The following is a 22,013-nucleotide window of genomic DNA, read 5'->3' as shown; positions in this document are numbered from 1 at the left end:
GGGAGGAGCAATAACATTGTCAAGGCAGTAAAAGTCAACCACTGGAAGTGCTCAAAGCCAATTTTATCAGTTCAGGGTCAAGATGTTCCATTTTGAAACCATTACTTCAAATGTTTGTTCCACTTATTTTTAATTTTCTGCTTTTGAAATGGTTAATTTATAAATTACTGTCACATTGTTTTCTTTAAGTTGAGGTCACAAAAAGAGACAAAGTCCTGAGAACAGCAGATGTGCCAAAAATCAGGGTAAACAAGCCCGGCTTCCCACTGATACTGTTTGGCTTTATCTAATCCAGAAGACAGTTTGAATGTTGCAGCAGAGTGTTGGCTTTTAGACATACAGGCTACGCATGAAACACTTTCCTCAACAGGATTTCTATGACTATAGTTTCATATGATATCGCGCCCCTTTTCATGTAAAATGAAGTAATCAAAAACCCTTTGATCTGAGATTATATCATATATAGCTAAAGTAAGAAAGCTTAAAAAAAAATGTCAGTGTTATTTACCCTGGAATGTTTGATCAATCTACACAGAGCTGTTTCAGGAGTGGTACGGCTGCACCGCCCTCACGCTATGATTATGAGAGAAACACACTTTGACTTGTTTGTGTTTCTTTAAACCAATCACAGTGTTCTTCGGTCGCACTAAACCCAGGATACAGCAACATATCTGTTTTTGTTTGACTATATCAACCTTTTTTTTTCGAAAAAAATATTTAATCTTCAAAAGCCGTGCTCAGGTTTTATACTTATCAGGAGCTTATTCGTCCCAAATAGCTGGGAGAAATTAAAAATGCGTACGAAATCAAAGCTCGGGTCTTAGGAGGTTATGACACCCAAAGCACTCTGTTAATCATGGTTTGTATTAAAAAAGGAGGCGGTTGTTTTCCCATTTGTAACAAGCTTCTACTCCATTTTCTCTGTTGCCAGGACGTTGAGTCCCACTGACAGTGACAAACTGACTGCCTTTCTGGAAAAAACCCTAATATTGATCGTTTTTCACCCCTTAAATAATCAACGGGAATTGTTTTTCTTTTTTCTGGCGCAGCGGTGCTAAAATCCTCTTAGTTTACAATTAACTTAGAAGCTTTTACAGGATCTAGGAGGTTGACCTTCGTGAAGATTATTGATCATCTAATAACCAGTGGGCATATATGAAGCGGGTACACCTGTAGGCAGTATTACATTAGTGTAATGTCAAACACCTTTAACAGTATGGCTAAGATGGAGCAAACAAATGACTGGATCAGTAGCTTGTTTTCAAGCCATCTCACATTCTAGATGATTGAAGTTTTTTCTCATCCATAAAGTAAACTGGGTTTACACTTCCTGGAAATATCGATACTACTTTCCTGTAACCCCCTTGCTACTGTTCGGTATAATTTCCGTGTGAACACATTATTCTGAGAACATTTATGTGAATGAGTGCACTAACTTGATCAAATGTGATGCAGTTATATAGCCTCTCCTCAAGAAAGCTCTGTCCCATTGCAAATTCTAATTATTTATTATGAAGGTGAGAATCCAGACACGTTCCAGAAGAAATTAAAATAATGGCCGATATGTTAGTGGGTTGCTTAGCTTCAGCCTGCAAATGATCAGCCTATAACCAATAGAAGGGTCGATAAAATGATTAACATGATATGCATACAGCTACATACTTGTTGTGATTCAAACTTGAATAAAAATCTTAGAATAGCTAAGCTGAGCTTTGTGTCAAATATCCTGCAAGCACAGCCTTTGTCAGTTTTGTTTATGAGTTGCTCTCGCATGCCACAACTGAGAACTATATGCACAGACTAACATATGAGGGCACCTGGGTACAGGCGTTTAAACCAGCCAGAGGGAATCAAGAGTGCAGTGACACGGACATGAGCCTTAACAGACCTGACACCTGTGAACACCAACCACTAGGCAGTCATCTTCAATATTCTGGAGCAGCTTGAAGCCCTGAAGTTGGAAGCTGAATCCGTCTCTGAGTGGTGGTGGGTTAGTGTTTATCAACTGTACCATGCAGGTGCTGAAATCACACCTTTAAATGGCCCCCGCTAAAGCTTCGAAGCTTGAATTCAATTAATGCTCTTTTTTTGATGTAATAAAAGTTACATTTTGAGATCTAAATGAGAGTGAGTGTACAAAGCTACATTTGCTCACACCGTCGATGAAGTTTGCAACCTATTTTGGATGCATTTCTTTGCTGATGCATGTTTGCAGTTGTTTGCCGCAGTCTTATTACATATGCATCTATATTTATGACAGCGTGTGTTCCCATATGCTCATCCATGCATGCATGAGTGTGCCTTCATGTGTTTGTGCGAGCTGGCGACCTTTGTGTCTGATGAGGTATCTGCCGAGGACGATAAGGAGGCAAAGCATGATGAAGACGATAACGGCTACCACCCCTCCGATCACAGCGTGGTCCACCCCTGAGGACGTCGACATGGCTGTGGGGTCTTCAGACGAGATCGGGCGGCGGGATCAAGAGAAGAGGAGAGGTCAGGACCGGAGAGAGGGAGATGTGAGAAGGAAATCATGTTGCAAAGATAAGAGAATGGGAGTAGATGAGAAAGAAAGAGTGAAAAACAAGGGGAAAGAGGGACAGAGATTCAAAACATAGAAGAGGAAGAGGTTGGTGGATGGATATTGGTGAAAATGGGAGATGGATGATGAAAGGCAGTGGAAACAGAGAGAGAGAATAATGAGGAGAGTGACAGAGAGAAGGCAGAAAGAAAAGAAAAGAACAGAACAGGGGAGCAAAGAAGACACATCAGTATATAACACCCACAGCAGCAAACCCTCAGAAGACAGACAGGGAAGTAAAAGCCAGGCGAAAGTAAGGAGGCCATTTCGTCACCCTCCATTAGGAATTGTGCCTAACTTGCAACAGGATTGTAAAGTTTATAGACCAAGTCTGGCTCACTTGAAAGACCCTTGTGGGAACACACTTAGTCTTGATGTTGGGTGAAATCCTCGCCCCTTCGGCAGTGGCCATTTAATTCTCTTCACTAAAACTGAATGACTCGTCCCTCCTCTATGAACTAAACTTTAAAAAACAACTCTATCTTGGATCACCAAACAGGGAATTCAGAAAACTGCACCAGAGTCCCAGACTTTCAGGGACTCAAGACTCAGTTTTGGAGGTTGAATTTAATGCCAACTTTAATCTGGCTATGCATCTTTGTTATTTTTGGGATACTTTTGACAACACAATGTGGTATTTGTGAGCTTTAGCAAACAAATAAACCTTTGTTTTAAAGGTATAAAATAGAAAATAATCAAGATTGTTTTGAAGACTGATATTTTTTGGTTCTTTCTATCTTTAGACTCATGCCAGGAGTCTGGGAGTCACATTTTTTTTCATCTGAAATGTGACAAACAGATTAATTTAAATCGTTTTTTTTCCAGTTGAGGAACATTGTTAAACAGAAAAGTCATGAGACAGTACAGGTGTGGGTAGAATGAAATCTGCAGTCCACAAACCAGTGGGTGATGTGCTGGTGGCTACATTTATCTTTTCCCATACGGTGCTCAGTGCAGTGGTCATGCTACAGAAAGGGTACATGCACACTCATCTGTTCCAATGCTTAGGTTCATCATTTACTACATTTTTGCTCGGTGTGCACACTACTTTTAGAAACACTATGAACTGTGTTTTAATTTTAATAACTTCTGTGCTGCGCTTTTGCCTGAATATGCAGAAACTGACGTTTTTGGAAACTACACACAAACACCCACATTTGTGACCGGTGAGCTCTTCAACAAAAAAGGAAAAAGAGGTCAGAGCTCCAGCAACACTTGAAGTATAGACCAATACATTTTAGTTTGAGGCCTTCATCGGGGTGATCTAAAGAAGGCAACAAGCTGAAATGAGTTGCCAAAAGCAGAAAAGTTGCTCTGTACTACAACTGCTGCTGGAGTTCTGACCTCTTCAGACTTCTACACTCACTGTGCAACATGGAAGTAGGCGAAGTTGTGCCAGAAGCTCTCAGATTGCGAGGAAGAAAGTACAGGTAAGAGAGCTTGCTACTGCAGCAAAGCTAATCAAATCTAACATCACCCCCAGTGGTTAATTCATCATGGATCATGTGACACAGGCTTTGCTCTCTCTGTTGTTCATGCTGGAGGCTATTTTGTAGTTAAATCTTTATCAGGCCACGACTGCTTTCCTTGTGGAGGAGGCAACCTTTTATTTGAGCAATTTGATACAATTCAGATCAATTCGAGCATCTTTGATGAATAATCATATGAGTTGTGACATAATATTGAGGTGATGAAACTGCTAAAACACTCGTCAGAACATTTTAACCTTTTAAAACCTCTGTACTCTGGAATACTTTTCTATAGACATGTAGACATTTTTAAAATCCAGGTTAAAAACATTTCTTTTCTCATGTGTCTATGCATTAACTCTGCATGATATCTTTTAATTTATCTGGACTGTTGCTTGTTTTTAAATTCATTTAAATTATTTTATTTGTTTCTCTTTATATTCTTTTATGTATTTTTAATGCTTCTTCCACTCCCTGCTGCATTTTTATTTTATTTTATTTTATTTTATTTTATTTTATTTTATGTGAAGCACTTTGAATTGTTTTATACATAAAATGTGCTATACAAATACATTTGATTTGATTATAGTAAATCTAAAGATTGTAATGACTGGATTTAAGATAGAGCAAACTGTCAGTAAACGAAAAAAAAATATAAACAAAAAATACAAAAAATACAAAATAACATGTTGGAAAACACAGTTGGCATGAGTCATTGGTAATTTAGTTGAGTGTTTAGTTTGAAACTGGCTTCTTAGTTAAAACAATTGCATCAAATGCTGCAGAAATCTTATCAAAGCTTTACAAAAATGTACTGATATAATTCTTTTCTATTTCTCATTTCTATATAGTTTGCCCAGTAACATGCAGCACATTGTGTACTCAAAATAAATTTGTTTATGTTTGTTGTTTTTTTACATGGGAAAACTTATAGACAAAGTGAACAATTCATTCTGTAAAGCTGAAAAAATAAAGAGATGCAGATTTTTCACCCAACAACAAAGATTAGATTTTTTTTTTGCCATTTTTTTCCCATCACATCAGCCACTTCAGCCACTTGCTCCAAACAGAAGATATCAATTTGAGCTTAAATAATTTGATGCATAATTCATTTCGCCTGTCTTTCCAAACCTCATCAAATATTGGGTGTCAGCATCAAAGTCACTCCGATAGGAACAACTCGAAAGCAGAACTTCTACGAAAAAAAGGTTGGAAAGAGAGACCAACTTCCACTTGGCGAGTATTCAGGGGTCAAACCAATGAGGAGGGCAAGAACTCGACCAGAAGACGAAAAGGCTAGCTTTCACATCCAATCAGATTACAGCAAAGAGACACAAAGGTACAACAAAAGCCGCTGACAACCACAGATGTAAACAAAACTGAAACCAGACAGAAGAAAGGAACACATTTCAACCAGCTGGGACACCAAATGATGTGGTGAGTGGCCAATTTTACAGGAAGAAGTAACACCTCTGCCACTTAGAGAAGTGAAGGGCCCGACAACAGCTAACCGGGGCCAGTTGAAGACAGAGAACAGGAGAATAAAGAGAAAAGAGGAGGCAGAATTACAGACACACACACACACACACACACACACACACACACACACACACAGAGAAAAGTCAAACACACACTCTGGCTGGCCAACGCTGAGGTGAGAGGGGCATGCTGACGAGGCAAGAATGAGAATGAGCCAATAAATCCTGCTGTCAGCATCAAAGGAAAGCAGAAAAGACCAAAGAACCTGACCCCCTCCTCCCCTAATACACTGACACACACACACACACACACACAGGAACAGGAACACTGTAGCACTTAGGGGGTCGTGATATTGTGCGTGTTTTAGGATATATAGTGTGTGCTGTGAGTGAATGTAACATTTAGAAATGTGTGACTGTTTGGAGGCGGTTTGTGCATGTCAGGGCAATAAAAAGTGTTGTGTGTGGGCGGAAGTATTAAATATTCATCCCTCTGCTCAGGAGTTCAAAGGGTCCCCAAGACTTTATTTTCCCTCTGGTATGTAAGACAGACAAAAACAGAGAGAACTACAGACAACCAGAAGCACAGACACGTGGAGGCAAAATTCAGAACGACAGAGAGTCATAAAGACAGGTGACTGGTGGAAAAAGTTATACCTGCAATGTTGTCTGCCTCATCTTCTCAAGTGGATGAGTAGATGGATTGTTGAATGTTTAGATGGATGGATGGATGGATGCATGGATGGGTGAATGGAGGCGTGGATAAGAGGATGGGGTTGAAGTTTTGGGATTTTCAACAGGAAAGAGGAAAACAAGAAAAAAATAAACATGAAACAGGTGTGACACAGCCATACGAAAACCATTTTGTCCATCATTGCGTTTCTTCAATTCTCATCTCTCCAGACTTTAGGGTGTGTGTGCTCGCATGTGTATGCGTACATTTGAAAAAAAAAAAACTATCTTTGACAGCTACACAATCTGTGTATTGAAGGAGAAAATAACAAAGCAGTAACTTTAATGGTTTTTCTTTTTCCACTCCATTACTAAGCTGCCTGAGTGTGTGCAAGTGTGTAACTGGTTTTACCTGTGAAAGTGTTAACTCCATTCAGCCGGACTGAAACTGAGGGTGTGGGGGAGGAGCGGGAGGGGGTGCCGGTGGAAGGGGAGATACTCAATATGGAAGTAGGAGGAGTTGGAGAGGATGAGGAGGATTCAGGAGTAAATGGTAGGTCAGGGAAGAGGGCATTGGAGAGGGTGGTGGAGGGGGAGGAGGAGGAGATGGTGGTTGAGACGACATCCGTTGAAGAGGGGGAGGGAGAGGAGTAGGAGGAGGAAGTAATGATGAAGTCAGAGGAGTCAGAGGAGTCAGAGCCTGAGCCGTAGAAGCCATCGGGAAGGGAGAAGGACGAGGACGGAAAAGATGAGGAATTTGGAGAATCAAGCGAGGGGAAGGTGGTTTCTGGGGAGTCTGGGTCAGTGGGAACTTTGTGTGGGAAGAGAAACGGGCGAGCAAAGCGCAAAAAAAACGGCCATGGATTGAATGAACGGGACACATCAAAGCAAAAGGGGAAAGAGGCGCAATAATGTGCGAAAGCGGTTGGTGGTTATGGTGGCGCGGTTGGATGAGAAAAAAAAAATGAGATGAAACAAAAACAAGAGGAAAGAAATGAAAGAAAATCAGAAGAGAAAAAAGATGGAAGTACAAGCAAAGCCACAAGAAACGACTGAAGAAATTAAAAAACGTGATGAAGAAACAAAAGAAGAACCCTTTTCTCTACATCAGGCCCTCTCCCCCATCACTTCCCCAAATTTGAACTTCTCTCCTTCTGCTTTTTCCTCTTACCTTGCACCAGAAGTGTGTACTCCCCCTTGCTTTTGCCAATGCCGTTGTCAGCGTGGCAGAGGTAGACGCCATTGTCTGTTTTGTTGAGCATCGAGAAATGCAAGACGGCACCGTCAGGTTTAGCCAGCGGGGGGAGCTCTCCATCCTTCTTTTCCCAGAAGTAGTTAGCAGGCCTGAGACCGGAGAAATTGAGACACAAAGATGGAGTAAGAATCTTGAGCTGAACCGTGCTTGCTGTGCACAATTTGCAAAAAAAAAAGTATGTAATTACTAGACTGAAAAGATGAAATGATTGATTGTGAAGTTGGGGCTGAAAAGGAAAGAAAAGGAATGGTGAGACTGGGGGGATTTAGTGGAGCAGAGGAAAAGATTAAAGCTGCAACTGAGAGCGAGTGAAAGCAAATGAAAGAGAGAGAGATTGGTATTATAAAAGGAAACAGAAAAGGGAGTGAAGGAGGTGGACAGAGGTGAAAGTTGTTGCTACTGATCGTTAAAAAAATTACAGGATGAGAGAAAAATGAGAGAAAGATGCAGTCAGAAGTTTGAAGAAGAGATTAAAAAGAGATGCAAGAAGAAGAAGCCAACAGAATCAAGATCGGCATGTCAAATCAGGCCGTGTTAAAAAATCCATTCTGCGTAACAGATTGTATATGAGAGAGATAGCGAGATGTGCCTTGATAAAAGAATCAATTATGTAAATGCACAAGTCCTTAAGCGCTGTACAGTAATTACAATGACAGGGAGTCTGAATCAGGGACAGACCTGAGAGTCTTGGACTGATTAATAGCTCGACAAAAAAGAAAAAAAATTCTTAGCAAGTGCAATCTAAAGATTCATGGCTTTAATTTACTAAACACTTTCCCACTGGCTGTTATAGCCGGCAGCTGTTAGGCCAAGCTTCTAAACACCAACATTTAACAATCTAGCTGGGTGATTTTGAGCTGTATATCTTATGATTTTGTTCTCAAACTATCTGAAAGCTGATGAAAAACACACTCAAATCCCTTGACACAACACGCTGTTGAGCAAAGTCAAAGTTTTGAATGTGCTTAATTTTATGCATATTTATACTAAAGAGGAGCTTGTGTGCTAAGTCGGCTGTCCTGAGGGGAATAAAAGAAAAAAAAAAAGATTATTCAACCATTAAGTATTTAAAACAAGGGCATCATCACTGTTATTTGCTACATGGTCTGGTTACCTGCAGTAAAATGTAATCAGCTGTTGTATTACACTGCTTCCAAATGCAAGATAATAAGCAATTAACTGAACAATTAACTTTTACATTTACAGGCTGTAACTCGTGTTCTGTTATTGAATATAATGCTCAAAAGTCCATTTCTGTTATACAGCAGGTGGTTTTCAGCAGAAAGGTCAGAACATGCAGACAATCCTCATCATTCATGTCTAAATTTGCTGTTTTATTCATGCCTATAAGCTCTCCTAAGGTGGAAACCTTTCAATTAAGTTGGCATGCATGAGTAAACATGATACAATATTAATGATAATGTTTAGCTTGAAGACATCATTTATTGCAATTATGGGTACTTTGGTTGCTGCATGCACCTCTACCGCCCAGTTGTAATCATTATCATCACAAGGATTGAGCTGTTGGGTGTTTCTTTCATTTATTTAGCTATTATTAATATAAGATTTGTTGAACTATGCGAATAAAATCGTTTTAACTCAAAACATACTCAAGCAAAAGTGTTATGTCAACAGATAGCGGTATTTTTTACAATTAGAGGCTATTATTCTATGTTGCCCAAGTTCAGATGAGTCTACATTTCATTCCGTTTTCTCTTCTCCACCCAGCCTGTGGCACTCACTGAGGCTGCTCTTCTCCCTGGTTTTGTATTAAGAGGGGATGACATGATTAACCACCTGACATTGCAGCGTTCTTCTGCTGCTTCTTCAGGGTCTTTCAGGTTCTATTTTAGCTTGTGGTTTTGCAGCCTGCAGTCAAACAGTTTTGATTCAATCCGTTCCCAGCAGTGACACATCAGGCAGCTCTTTTCAGCAAAAAAGCTCCGATGCTGCCACTTACCATCATACACTAACCATCCAAAGGATAAAATCCGTGGTTCGCTGGTAAAGGAAGGGGAGCATTTGGCTGCGAGAGAGAGATTTTCCTCAGTGTTGTGCAAGTTCACACGACATAGTTAAAAATTCAGTTCAGGTGGATTAAAACTGAACAAGTTCATGTTCATAATTCACTGTTTGAAATTGTGAGCTAAATTCAGTCCCAAAATGTACTAGTTCACATTCATTTCTCACTTTTTTAATGACCTCCTGTTAAGCCCCGTCTAGGCGTTACCGAGGCACAACACAACTGTGACCCATTTTCCTCAACCCTCAAGCAGCCACGGAGACATTATTCAGAATTTAACATGAAAGTTTATTTATAATTCATATAAGAAATATAATGTCACAACTTGGAGACAGGACTAATAGGCTTCAGGATGGGCCAAGGCCAAAACAACCAACAAACAAAACTATCTTCGAGAGGGAGGCTGACGTAAACAAAGCAACTTCAAAACAACAGACAACCACTTACATTCCTACACTAATAAAACAGGAGAAAACTCCATAAAATAATATGGCAGCCCATCCCTACAAACTCCAAGATACAAGTTTGTTCACACATCAAAAGGACTTGTGGCAAACGGTGTGGCTGGTTGGGAGGAGAGGGAGATTAGCCCCCCTGCTGCTCATCATCCCGGGTCTTTATTAAGAAGCCCACTCCCCGGTAGTCAATCCTCTACGGGCTCTTGAAGTGTTAGCCAATCGGAGCTTTGCACCTGCACACCGTAATTTGCATAATATTAACAACAAAGCCACATCGTAACTCCTCTGAATTCTCCTTTTTATATGGATCATGTTTCGCGTTATGGAGTGCTTTAAAGTACAGGAACATCACAGCAATTTGAGTGTATACGTTCACCTTTCTGGATTTATCCATATTTTTACTAACAATCAAGATACTAAAAATTGTGATAAAGAAAAATAATGTTTTTAGTGCATAGCCTATTTATTTGATCATTTCCACACACCACACTAAAAAAAGTGACTTTTTGGTGAAGTAAACTCTATTAGAGTAACTGTCATAATTTCTACCTTGTATTTTTAAGATTCAGCAAGAACTAGAGTTTCTTAAGTAAAATTAAACATTTTATTAACGTAACACATGAATTATGGGTCAAGAGTAAGTTTTACTCTTTTACCCTATGAAAAACAAGTAGACTTTACTTAATTTGTTTAAATAAATATAACTTAAAACTTAGATGTAATTAAGTAAATGTTACTTAATATCTTCACAACTGTTATGTTTTATGGTAAGTAAAATATACTTGACATTGCAGCATTAAATATTACTTAAATCATTTGAGTGCAAATACTTACAAAGGGTTTTTTAAGTAAATCTTATGAGTAATTTTTTTCAGTGCAGTGTATCAGACAGCAGAGGCCCATTGACAAATGCTTCAGTCTCACATCACACCAACATAAGGTGAATTCAGCAGAGAGTGAAAAAAAAATTGCTGCTTCTAAAACATCCAACGTCAACATGTTTTACGCCTAAAAGAAACTAAATAAACAAGATCTGGTGTGGGGGCACCACCTCAGATAAAATCCTACTGAGTGACGGTACATGTCACAGGTGAGATCAGAGTCAGCCAACATGCAGCTGTCTGCATCAAGCCCAGAATAAAACTTCAACTTGCATTAAAGGTGCTCCTCTCTGACTCGCTGTCTTCTGAAACCCTTCGTTTTCCTTTGCTACACGTCTACAGCTAAACGCATCTGTCGTTGTCCTAAAGCAGTTGCATAAGTCGTATATACAGCGTTTATGCCTGTAACTGGTGCAGAAAGCCTTATGATGTCTGTGGCTTTCGCCGGAGCGCACACACCGACAGGTTGCTCGCAGGTAGAATTCATCCTGACATGTTCACTGTTGACAAGGGCATTATTCACTGCTCAGTTCCTGTTAATCAGTTAAAAATCAGCCTTACTCGGTTCTAAATTCCTGGAAAATAACAACTTAAAACGTCTCATGTGCAATTATATGAATATTCAGTCACATACCTCAATACAGATGACATAATGTGTATTCCATCTATATTGCCTCATCTCCAGAAATGTCGCCATAAATTCAGCAGCTGTATATTTCATGATAAGTACACTTCATACAGTTTAATTAGCAAAAATAACAACCAATAACAACAGCAAAGATACCTCAAACAAATTCAGTTCATCTGACCAAAGCCAGACCATGAAATGCACACATGCTAGTCCAGCTAAAACCATTCAAAATCAAAGCTCTCAAAACCAGACCTTTGAAATGCATGTACACATGCTAGTCCAACTAAAACCATTCAAAATCAAAGCTCTCAAAACCAGACCTTTGAAATGCATGTACACATGCTAGTCCAACTAAAACCATTCAAAATCAAAGCTCTCAAAACCAGACCTTTGAAATGCATGTACACATGCTAGTCCAACTAAAACCATTCAAAATCAAAGCTCTCAAAACCAGACCTTTGAAATGCATGTACACATGCTAGTCCAACTAAAACCATTCAAAGTCAAAGCTCTAAAAACCAGAACAACATACCCGAATGTGATGGAGGTGGAGGCTGAATCCCCCTGCATGTATGTCAACTAACCTCCAATGGAGGCAGGCACTCCACACACGTTTAAAAGTTCCATTATTTTGTAAAAACAGCAAAACGTAAGTACATATATAAGTATAAACAGTCGCATTCCCAATAAAGACGTTCTCATTCACATGTTTTTCTGTTTCTTTTGTCAGGCGGTTAAGCACGTCAGGAATTTTGACAGAACGATCAGCCAATTAAGAGTATGTGTTAACTGAAGGTTGCCTGAAGCACTCACAGACTGTCGCTCTGCTTTTCTAAAATCCTGATTTTATTATGACATCATTTCACGTGTACTTATATGTATGATGATCTTTGAAAAGGACAGTGGTCCAGTTAAAAAGCCATGTTGATCCCTCTCTGTAGCTTGCCTTAGATATTTTCTTCATGCTTTTTCCACTCAACAGTCCTTTTTGAAATTTGTTGGTGATTCACCTAAAAACCCAACTGAAGCATATGACCTTGACTAGTCAGAAACAACGGTGCCCCAGAAGAAAAGTAACCCAGTCACCCGGGTAAAATGTTGCCTGGAAGCCAAAGTCCTTGGACGTTCGTATGAGAGATTTGTATTCGACTCCAGAGGCCACTGCTTTTTCACTTGGTTCTCCCTGGGACACCACAGTTCCAGTTTATTGCTTTCATTCATGCGCCCGCTTTGGTTTGTACCAGATCGATGTGGTAAGGATGTGAAAGGAAGATCATAGTTTGGTGTAAAATCAAACCTTTAAAACTCTGCATGTGATGAGGTGGGCATCACTTAGATTCAAGAAACAATTAACTTTACTCCTGCAACTGGGCGGCAACAAACAGACACAGGTTGCCTCACATGACACAGACAAACAGGAGGTCCAGCAACAAAGATGAAGGCATTTTTAAGGATAGCATAAACAGTAGGATGACTGAAGTGCATAATCAGCCTTGTCCTTAATAAGTTACAGCTTACTGTAATCTTGTTACAACCCCCCTGCTGTTTTATAAACCTCACCATAACCTTGCACATTTGCAGAGTCTTGCATACAATAGGTTAAAGTTATTTGGACCTATTTGGCTTTAAGTGTGTTAAATGTGCAGTCTTGAAGACCATAACTTGTTAAATGACTTGAGGAGTAGAAATGTGATGCGACTCTGAGCACTTCCTGGCTCTGCTGATCAAATAGACAGGAAATATAATAGATTGTAGTGCATAAATTCCTTCCTCTCCTTCCTGCTGCTGGGCGTCAAGGAAACACAATAAAGAATTTGACAACCCTAGCTATTCTTCTGAACCTGACATGATGAGGCCACGCAGAAAAAGATGTGTATCACAGAATGGAGTGTGACATTCATTGAGTTTGATTGGAGAAGGCGGCTCAACAGGAGCAGGAGCTGATATGCTGGGTGTGCCAGAGAAAAGGTGTTGCCACGGTGATTGGGTTTTGACTGACAGCTGCAGGGGCGACCTGTATCTGATTTGATTGGACACTCGCTCATCCACAAGCAGCGTTGCACATAACTGAGCACGCTGCTCTTCCTCCGTCTCTCTCTCACACACACACACACACACACACACTGACTTTCTCTTGTTTGCTCTCCCTCTGTCTGTCTTGGTCATTTGTTGCTTGTCACCATATCTTTCTGTCTCCCCTCCACCCACGCGTCGCTTCGCCTCACACTCCCTCTCCCTTTGCTCTTGGTTCATTTTCCTTCCTTCTCTATTTCTCCTTCTTTTGTCCCCTTTTCTTGCTTCCTTTCTTCCATATTTGTATATTTTTATATACATCCCTTGCTACTTTTAAAACCCTTCTGTGTGAGCTATGAATTAAGCACATTTTTTTTTTAGAATGGGTGGTTCCCTGAACTCTTGCTCTGCCAAGGCCATTTCTACAAGAAAGAGCCATTTAATAGCACGATAGCAGGATACATAATTCACTGGATTGTTTCACCTAGAGTGGAGTTGTATCACAAATAGATTTCCAACATAGCTGGTCCCCAGACTGTGGCCCACCTTGTGTCTGAAGTTTTTTTAATTCATCGACTCGCACATGCAATGACAATCCCCTCCTCCTCTCACGCCCCCTATGCGTTCCACCTGCCAGTCAAACTTAGCAGCCGGTCCTCTACCAAGCCTCTCCTGCGCTGAGCTGACGGGGGGAGAGAACAGAGATGGGAGGGGGTGACAGCTGGGTGAAGAAGAGGAGGAGAGATGGGAGTTGAGGGCAAAAAGGTGTAAGGAGAGATAGAGGAGAGTTATAGGAAAGGACAGAGAGAAGAGGACGGCGGGGAGGCGTCGTGACAAGACGGAGAGCAGCGAGCAAGGTGTGAGTGACAAGAAGGCAGAGAGATACTCGATGATGGAGGGACGGATGGAGGCAGGGAGGAGAGGAGAAGACAGGGGAAGAATGAGGGAAGGGGAGAGGATCGATGGAGGTTCATCTATAATGCAGAAAGGCCAGGGGAAGAGTGTCTATGTGTGGGCAGGATTTAAGACGATGGCTGGAGGTTGTTTCTGTGTGTGTTGGCATCTGGGTAATTGTGTACACACCACATCAGTGAACATGTGAGAGCTTGTACAAGCAGGTGTTTTATGCTAGTCATGTTTGAACAAGTGAATATTTGCACAAGAGGGTGTCAGAAATTGAACAACTTATAGTGTGATTGCTTACTGTCACTGCTGTTACCTGCACAAGTTCTCTGGAGGTTTGTGTGCAGGCTTGTGCACTTTTGGGGGATTTGTTTGTTCCATGTAATTTGGCACCTTTACAGTAATTCAATTTGAGGGTGTTTACATGTGTTTACCACATTGTATGCTGGTCTAACGTGGCTCTGAAATCTATTGAGACCCTCTACATGAGCAGGGAAAAGCTTTGATTAGCGTAAGGCCTGCAACACTCAGCCTGACCTCTTTATTAGAGGCAAAGCTTTCATCAATACACATTTTATTACAACAAGAAGCGGTGTTAGTTAAGAGGGAGCATTTATCTGAGGGCTGTCATGTACTCAGGTATACCAAATAAGAATAATGCCAGAGAATAAGACTTGGTTCAAATGTTGGGGGGGGTTAAAGAGGTACATGAAATCTTAAATTAACTGTATAAACTAAACTGCATTCAAAGAAAAATGGCAGCATCAGTCGCATCTTCAAATTCTGTGGAAGTAGCACGAAGTTAACCTGATGATGCTTCGTTATGTGATCAGTCCTCTGTGGAAACTGTGTGGAAGGAAAGGGAATTTCAAATAGCGCTTAGGAGATGAAGAAGTGATGTTCAAACCAATCTAAGTCCAACAAGCAAAGTCACACTTAACTGTAAATGGCAGCTGCTGCCTCTGGCTGCCATTGTGCGACTCTTACTGGTTCAAGCTCCATGCAAGATGGATTTTCTTGTGATTGCAAAACTTGCAGCATCTTCAAGCGTCCAAATTTGACACAATGACACTCCCATTAAAAAAAATCGAAGCCGATTCTCTTTTAAACATGGCCACTTCAAAATATCCCAATTTTTCTCCCAAAGAAATTCTTTAAACATCTTGATACACTTATAACTCCATTTTTGTGGGATTATAAAACACCTAGAATAAAAAAAACACATCTTTGCAGGTCTAAGTTAGATGGTGGTATGGGTCTCCCCGATTTCTTTTCATATTACCAGGCCTGTGCTTTCCGCATTATGATCATGTGGTTGGATCACACTTTTATAGATCCAACCTGGATTGCAATGGAAAGAGCAGACTGTGCTCCATATGATATTGGCACACTGGTATTAGCACCAACAAAAATTCAGAAGGCTTCCTATAGTCATAATTGTATAATCCATAATGCCATTCGCATATGGCAACAGATTAAGTCAAGGTTCAACGCTAAATCTCTGTCCTTTTCTTTACCTATAGCTAAAAACCCATCTTTTCCTCCATCCTGTATGGACTCTGCCTTCTCACAATGGAGAGAGCTGGGTATTCTGAACATTGGAAACCTTTTCATAAATAAAAACTTTGCCTCTTTCAGTCAACTTCAAAGTCAATATGGTCTACATAAAAATAATTTCTTTAGATACCTACAGGTGAGGGAATATGTGAGGAAACATGTACCCAAACTAGATCGTGTGGAACCCACAACTTTGGACGTGTTGTTTATATTTCGAGGCGAAGCTAAGCATCTCATTTCTACACTTTACTCTGCATTATTAAGCAGGTCCGTACCATCTACTCAGGGTATTAAAACTCTTTGGGAAGAAGAATTTGGGGAGGGAATAAGTGAAGAACTCTGGGATGATGCTTTGGAAAACATACACAAATGCTCTGCTAATTCAAGACACTGTTTGATTCAGTTCAAGATAATCCATAGACTCCACCTCTCAAAAACAAAACTACACAGGATATTCCCAGAAATCTCGCCACTGTGTGATAAATGTATGGCAGATGAAGCCTCTCTACTTCACAGTTACTTTCTTTGCCCCAAGGTTTCACCATTTTGGGTCCAGATATTTAAGTCAATATCAGATATGATAGAGACTTCACTAGAACCAGATCCAATTTTGGTGGTGCTAGGCGTGTCAGATAAGTTTAATTCACTCCCAGTATTCCAACGAAAATTGCTATCATACATGTTAATTACAGCTGAGAAACTTCTCTTACAATTTTGGAAGAAAAGTGAGACCCCTTCTGCTAAAATGTGGCTAGACGAAATGATCCGACTCTTGCACCTAGAAAGGATACGGTATGTGTTATCAAACAGACTGGAGAAATTCTAAGAGATTTGGTATCCCCTTCTCCAACACATTCAGTGATTTTGTTAATATGCTTTTTTTTGTTTATCCATATTAATTTCTTAATGCCTCAACAGTGTAATAGATCAGGAAGTCCCAGGGTGGGTTGTGTGTTTGTGTGAGGGTGGGGTGGGTTTTGTGTTTTGCTATTTGTTGTCTGTTATATGTGGGTTATTGTTTGTGTTATCTCCTACTTAAAACAAAACTCTGAATGTATATAAATGTGTCATTTTGAAATGCTTTTCACAATAAAAAACGATTTGAAAAAAAAAAAACAAAAAAAACATGGCCACTCCTGGTCTTACCAATTAGGTTGTCGGTCAGTTGCCTAAACTTAACTACACCTTGATCATACAGATATGCTCAGCGTTCATGACAAAGCGCTCTGATACACAGCCTTTATGTCCATGTATCTGTAGATTTTTTTGAAGAACCTGTCAATATGCTCTTGGTGAAATTGGTGACATTTAAAAGTGATTGTTCTGCCCCATAAAAACAGGGATAGAGGAAATAAACTTGGAGCTATTTACCCTTGTTACGTTCTCTTGTCTATTACAGAGTGTCATCAGTCAAACATATGCAAAGCTTTACATATGGCCATGGCTTTTCTCTTGTAGTCTCAAATGTGTAAATACTGAGATTTGCCCAGCTTTTGTGCTCTCTGTATCACCTGATCTGCTCTCATGTCCTACCCTCTGTTCATCTCAATGAGTATTCAAAGCCAGTTCACCAATCCTCGTTGGTCAGGTCGTCTTTGGGCTTAACGCTGTCTCTCTTTTCAGTGTTCTGTGGCTCCTGACTAGTGTCTTGATTGGTTTTCTGGACCTTGTCTGTTCCCTGGATTCTGCCTCTGGCTCTTCCTTGTGATTTGTTTGCCCACCTGGTTTTTGTAACCTTAAATCTTCTTTTGAAGTAAAGCTTGCCTATTTGACTTTACCACCTTGCCTTCGGTGTCGTGCTTTTAGATCCTTTGAAGTGAGCCCTGATAGTTCCACCTACCGTTATAGAGATTTACCACATGAACTATACTTGTGCTGGTGTGGCTCTTCATGCAACATGCACCATATGTAATTTTAAACCCACTGAGAAGATATTTCGGTTATATTACAATATACATTTACTGATGTTGAATCCGTTTTTTTTTTGGTGCAAAATACAGAAATCACTTTGCTATTTTGAATCATTTAGCTTAATCTAAAGATTTGTAGGGACTAAGCAGACCAAGCTTTCACTCTATTCAGTTCCAAAGCAGCCTAATTGAGCACTTGACCATAATTCAACCGCCTGCTCTTTCGGTCTGAATTATCGTATTGAGATTTTTTGGTCTTTTAACAAGCTTTCGGTGAGGCAGGAACGTACTGTGAGTCACAGCTGAGCTTACGAGAGTGCTGCCAGTCGCCCGAGAGAGAATCTCCATGACTTAAAGCTACCAATTCAGTGACTGACAGTAATGATTCACCACTGTCAGTTCACTCTGAACATATGTCGACAGGGAGTTGTTCATACAAGTACTTAACACCTCTAATAACAGAAGCGAACGCCTTACTATACTTATGTTGCAAACTGTTGGAACATAGTCTTTAGTAGCATTACATGCTTATATAATTGTTTTGCATAAATTATAGTTTTCAAGCAATACTTTTATTCAATCATTTTTTTGTATTGCTGCACTCAAGTTGTTCACTAACTGAGAATTGTGGCTGCGTCGATGCTAATTGAGTCAACGGGTAACCGTATGGATGTGTAGACTGAGTGAAAGTATGTGTGTTTATGAGATGAGGCATGTGTGTTTCAGGTCATCTTACTCGGGGTTGCCGTCGCCCAAACACCGAAGAAAAAACTTCTCCCCCTCTCTTGGCAGATCAGTCTCAGGCTGAATATGTACATTAGGGGCATCTGCAAACACACACACAGAGAACAGTTACATAACACGGGACTTTCAACTGTACAGACATGAACACAGCACAGTCTCATTCATCCCAAACTCTTTTTTTTTCTACCATCCGCATCCTGTAGGTGTCACCATCTCTCTGCCTCCCACTATGACATAACCCATTACACAACGGCGTCGCTTTCCTTCTGTACTGCAGCACTCCCACCTTGTCCACAGGTGGCAGCACTGACACAGTCTCTGCGCCACCATTTATGGTTTCATTTCAGACGATAACCTGTTCTTCTTATCTGCTGTGACTCAACTCAGAGTGAAGCAGCAGAGGAAGCTTAAATTCCTGTGTGGTCATCATTACAGATTGGTAATGCTGAAATCATAAGAGCGAAGATCAAACTGAAAAAGGGAGGATGCACTCATACTGCTCAATTAAAAAAAGGTCAGGACTGACATATAAATTGAAAGCGGAGCAGTTTGAGCTTTTACATCGCCTTTTCCTCACACATTTGTCTCCCCCTCATCTCTTCCTCCTGCATTGCCCACCCCTTACCACCCCCATCTCCCAGCTGACTCACACAACACCCGCAGAGCCTTCTCCGTCCTCTTGTTTCCCGTGACAAGAGATGGGTGGTCAACGGCGCAGGTGATGAGGACGTTGTCGTCGCTGGCGCTCAACTCCAGGGTGAGCTCGCTGCTCACGTTGTATGTGGGGTCGTCTGGAACGGACTCCACAACGTCTGGACGCCCTGAGGGGAAAAGGGACGAGAGGATGGAGGGGACAGTCAATAGGAGAGGGTCCGCATCTTAATCACGGACAATAAAGTGAAAATAAATGAAAAAACAGACAACAGAAAAGCAGAAAAAAGGTTGCTGTAATTGCAAGGTGGTGGTTTCATGTCGTTGAACGCCACAGAACAGCAATGCCCCCAATTTGTTCCCATTAAATGAAAAATGCTTTTCCTCTACTGCTACCTTGTGCCCCTGGGTGTTTTGTTCAGCGATCAATCATTATGTGCCATATGCACTCCATGCCCAACTCTGCATTCCCAACCATATTTATAGAAACATGAAATTTCAATCATCTTCTCCCCTGAAAATAATTTGTTCTGCTTAAATTAAATTCTATTCAGTAAAATCATAAAAAATCTAGGGGCCATCACTGGTTTCAAGACTTCTTGCTAACCTTCCTGCAGCTTAGTTTAGCCATAGTCAATCTCCAGAAAATTACTCAGCAACACTCTTTAAAGCCATACTTCAAGTCATTAATCAAGCTAAACTAAAGCAACAAGTTGTCAGTTAAGAAAAAACTCAATCTTGGGCTACAGAAAACTAATCAACCCTGAGAAAAAATAACCCACTGAGGACGGTTACTGCAGCCCCTAATTTTGTTTCAATTTGCAATAATTTGTTTGCCATGTTTAGCCAGGTTTCCCACTCACTCAGTGACACTTACACACTCACACAGCAAAGGTGACAGAGTCGCCATGCAAGAGGCCATCGATGCGACCACGGGTTCAGTGTCTGACGGCATCCTGACACGGAGAAGCACCTGGGACCGTACCAACCTCATGACTAGTCGACAACCCGCTCAACCACTGCCATCACACAATCATATGGGACTCATTCATTTCAAGAGTGATTTTTTTTCCGGTGACATCCATTTTCAAACCAGTTTCATATTCAGTCTCATATCCTTGGTCATGAGAGAAGAGAAGCTCTATCTCAAAGCTTTCCATCTTCTAAGGCGTAAAAAAAACAAGTCAACCTTGCATGATGACAGTTCCATCTTGCAAGATTCCAGTCGGTACCCTGAAACCCTGAAACATCAGTAAACTACACACAGCGAACTCATGTTTACCAACGAGGCCCGTCTGTGATGTCTTATGCTGAAGGACACCAAAGGGACAAGACAGACTAAAGATCTAATGTTGCTGTCTTTGGACTCACTCGCTCGCTGTTGCTTAGGAGACCGCTTGTATTTCACTTGATTTTGATCTGTTGCTGCAGACAGAAAGGCAGACATGCTCATGATAAAAAGAATCTGCAGCATCTCAGCGGCAGTCCATTGTTATTTAGGCTGATTTACAATGCTATTCTTTCTTTCCTTCGGCTGTTGTATTCCGTTGTTGCTTTTTGTTTCTCGTGTCTGGAAGCTGCATGCTTAGAAACCGGGCGCTGTACAGTAAGTGGGCCTGTGAAGCAGCAGGGCTACAGTCCCAGTACGAAAGGATGAACACAGGTGAGACTAGCATCTGGAGATTGCCCACTATTGTAAAGAAAAAAACCAAACTGTGTGGTCAGACCGTGAAAGTGGTTTGTGAATCTTGGAGAGTGGACCAGAACCTTATCGCTTACTGCTGCATGGGCTGACAAACCCACTCACACTTGCACACACAAGCATGGCGCATGTAGGTCAAGCTCATGAATAACTATGCTCAGAGGGGACAGATATAGTAGCAGGGAAGCAGACTGAAAAACACACACACTGCCACAAACATGCACACCTTTCCTTCATTGTCTCGAGCCTTCTCTCAAACACGTTCATCCCTCCCTCCTCCTTCCTCGTCTGCTCCCCCCACACCGGAGAGCACTTCAACTGCAGCTGAATCTAATGACATCTCTCTTTTTATTACCATAACCAGTCCTCTGACCCGCTGAGAAAATTAGTTTACTTTCCAGGTGCATTTCAATAAGCTTACGCCACTCAGAGGAGTCTTCATCAGAGGCTGTTTCTCCCACCATTCTCTCTCTGCGCACACACACACACACACAGTCAGACGGTATATTGCTTTTATTAAAGACCATGGATCTCTAAAATCAAAACATAAGCTTGGAAAAAAATCGTTTACTTCCAGAATCTTGTGTACAGTATTCCTGAAATCATACAGTTGAGTTTTAATAAGGTTTTCAGGCCAAAGGGGTCATAGAACTGATTCTGCACATTCATTAAGGAAAAATAAGTGACTGAAAGTTGAAGTGCTTTTTCCCCAAAGACGGCAGTGATGCACTTTTGCCCATGATTCACTTTCCCTCCGATCATTATCAGATCATCAGGGTAGATTTACAAATGTCAGCTGCTGTAAATAGAGCAATAAGCACTTTGGGCAGGAGAGCAGTAATAGACTGCTGTAAATTATGCACAAACTTTTACTTATTAAAGAGGCAGGTCAATCAAAACTGCCAAAAGCAATTGTTACAAATGGAGTTCTAAGGGCACATGGGTCAGGTTTGTTTCTTTCCCCATTGGAGTAATTAATATTTCCATCTGTATAGGGTGGAGTTAGAGTTGGTGGAGATAGAATTTAAGCTGTGGTGCACACAGGGTGTTGAAATTCATTTGAAACTCCAATCAAAATGGATTTT

General features: G+C 40.8%; 1 protein-coding gene across 3 annotated transcripts in view; it reads right to left on the bottom strand.

Annotated features, from left to right (window-relative positions):
• Positions 1-22,013, bottom strand: part of cadm3 (cell adhesion molecule 3) — a 116,541-nt gene that overhangs the window by 4,621 nt on the left and 89,907 nt on the right. For 2 of the 3 annotated variants that reach the window (XM_075482802.1, XM_075482801.1), the window contains 5 exons: positions 19,226-19,396; positions 18,568-18,658; positions 7,372-7,544; positions 6,186-6,206; positions 2,329-2,454 (listed from right to left, as the gene is read on the bottom strand). In XM_075482802.1, coding sequence (XP_075338917.1) covers positions 2,329-2,454; positions 6,186-6,206; positions 7,372-7,544; positions 18,568-18,658; positions 19,226-19,396 — 582 coding nt within the window. The remainder of the gene's footprint in view (positions 1-2,328; positions 2,455-6,185; positions 6,207-7,371; positions 7,545-18,567; positions 18,659-19,225; positions 19,397-22,013) is intronic. The other variant, XM_075482803.1, reaches the window with a different exon arrangement.

This window comes from Odontesthes bonariensis, chromosome 14 (genome assembly GCF_027942865.1).
Source record: "Odontesthes bonariensis isolate fOdoBon6 chromosome 14, fOdoBon6.hap1, whole genome shotgun sequence".
Lineage (NCBI taxonomy): Eukaryota > Metazoa > Chordata > Actinopteri > Atheriniformes > Atherinopsidae > Odontesthes > Odontesthes bonariensis.
Note: the sequence above shows the minus strand (reverse complement) of the source record. Positions and strands in the feature narration are given on the sequence as shown.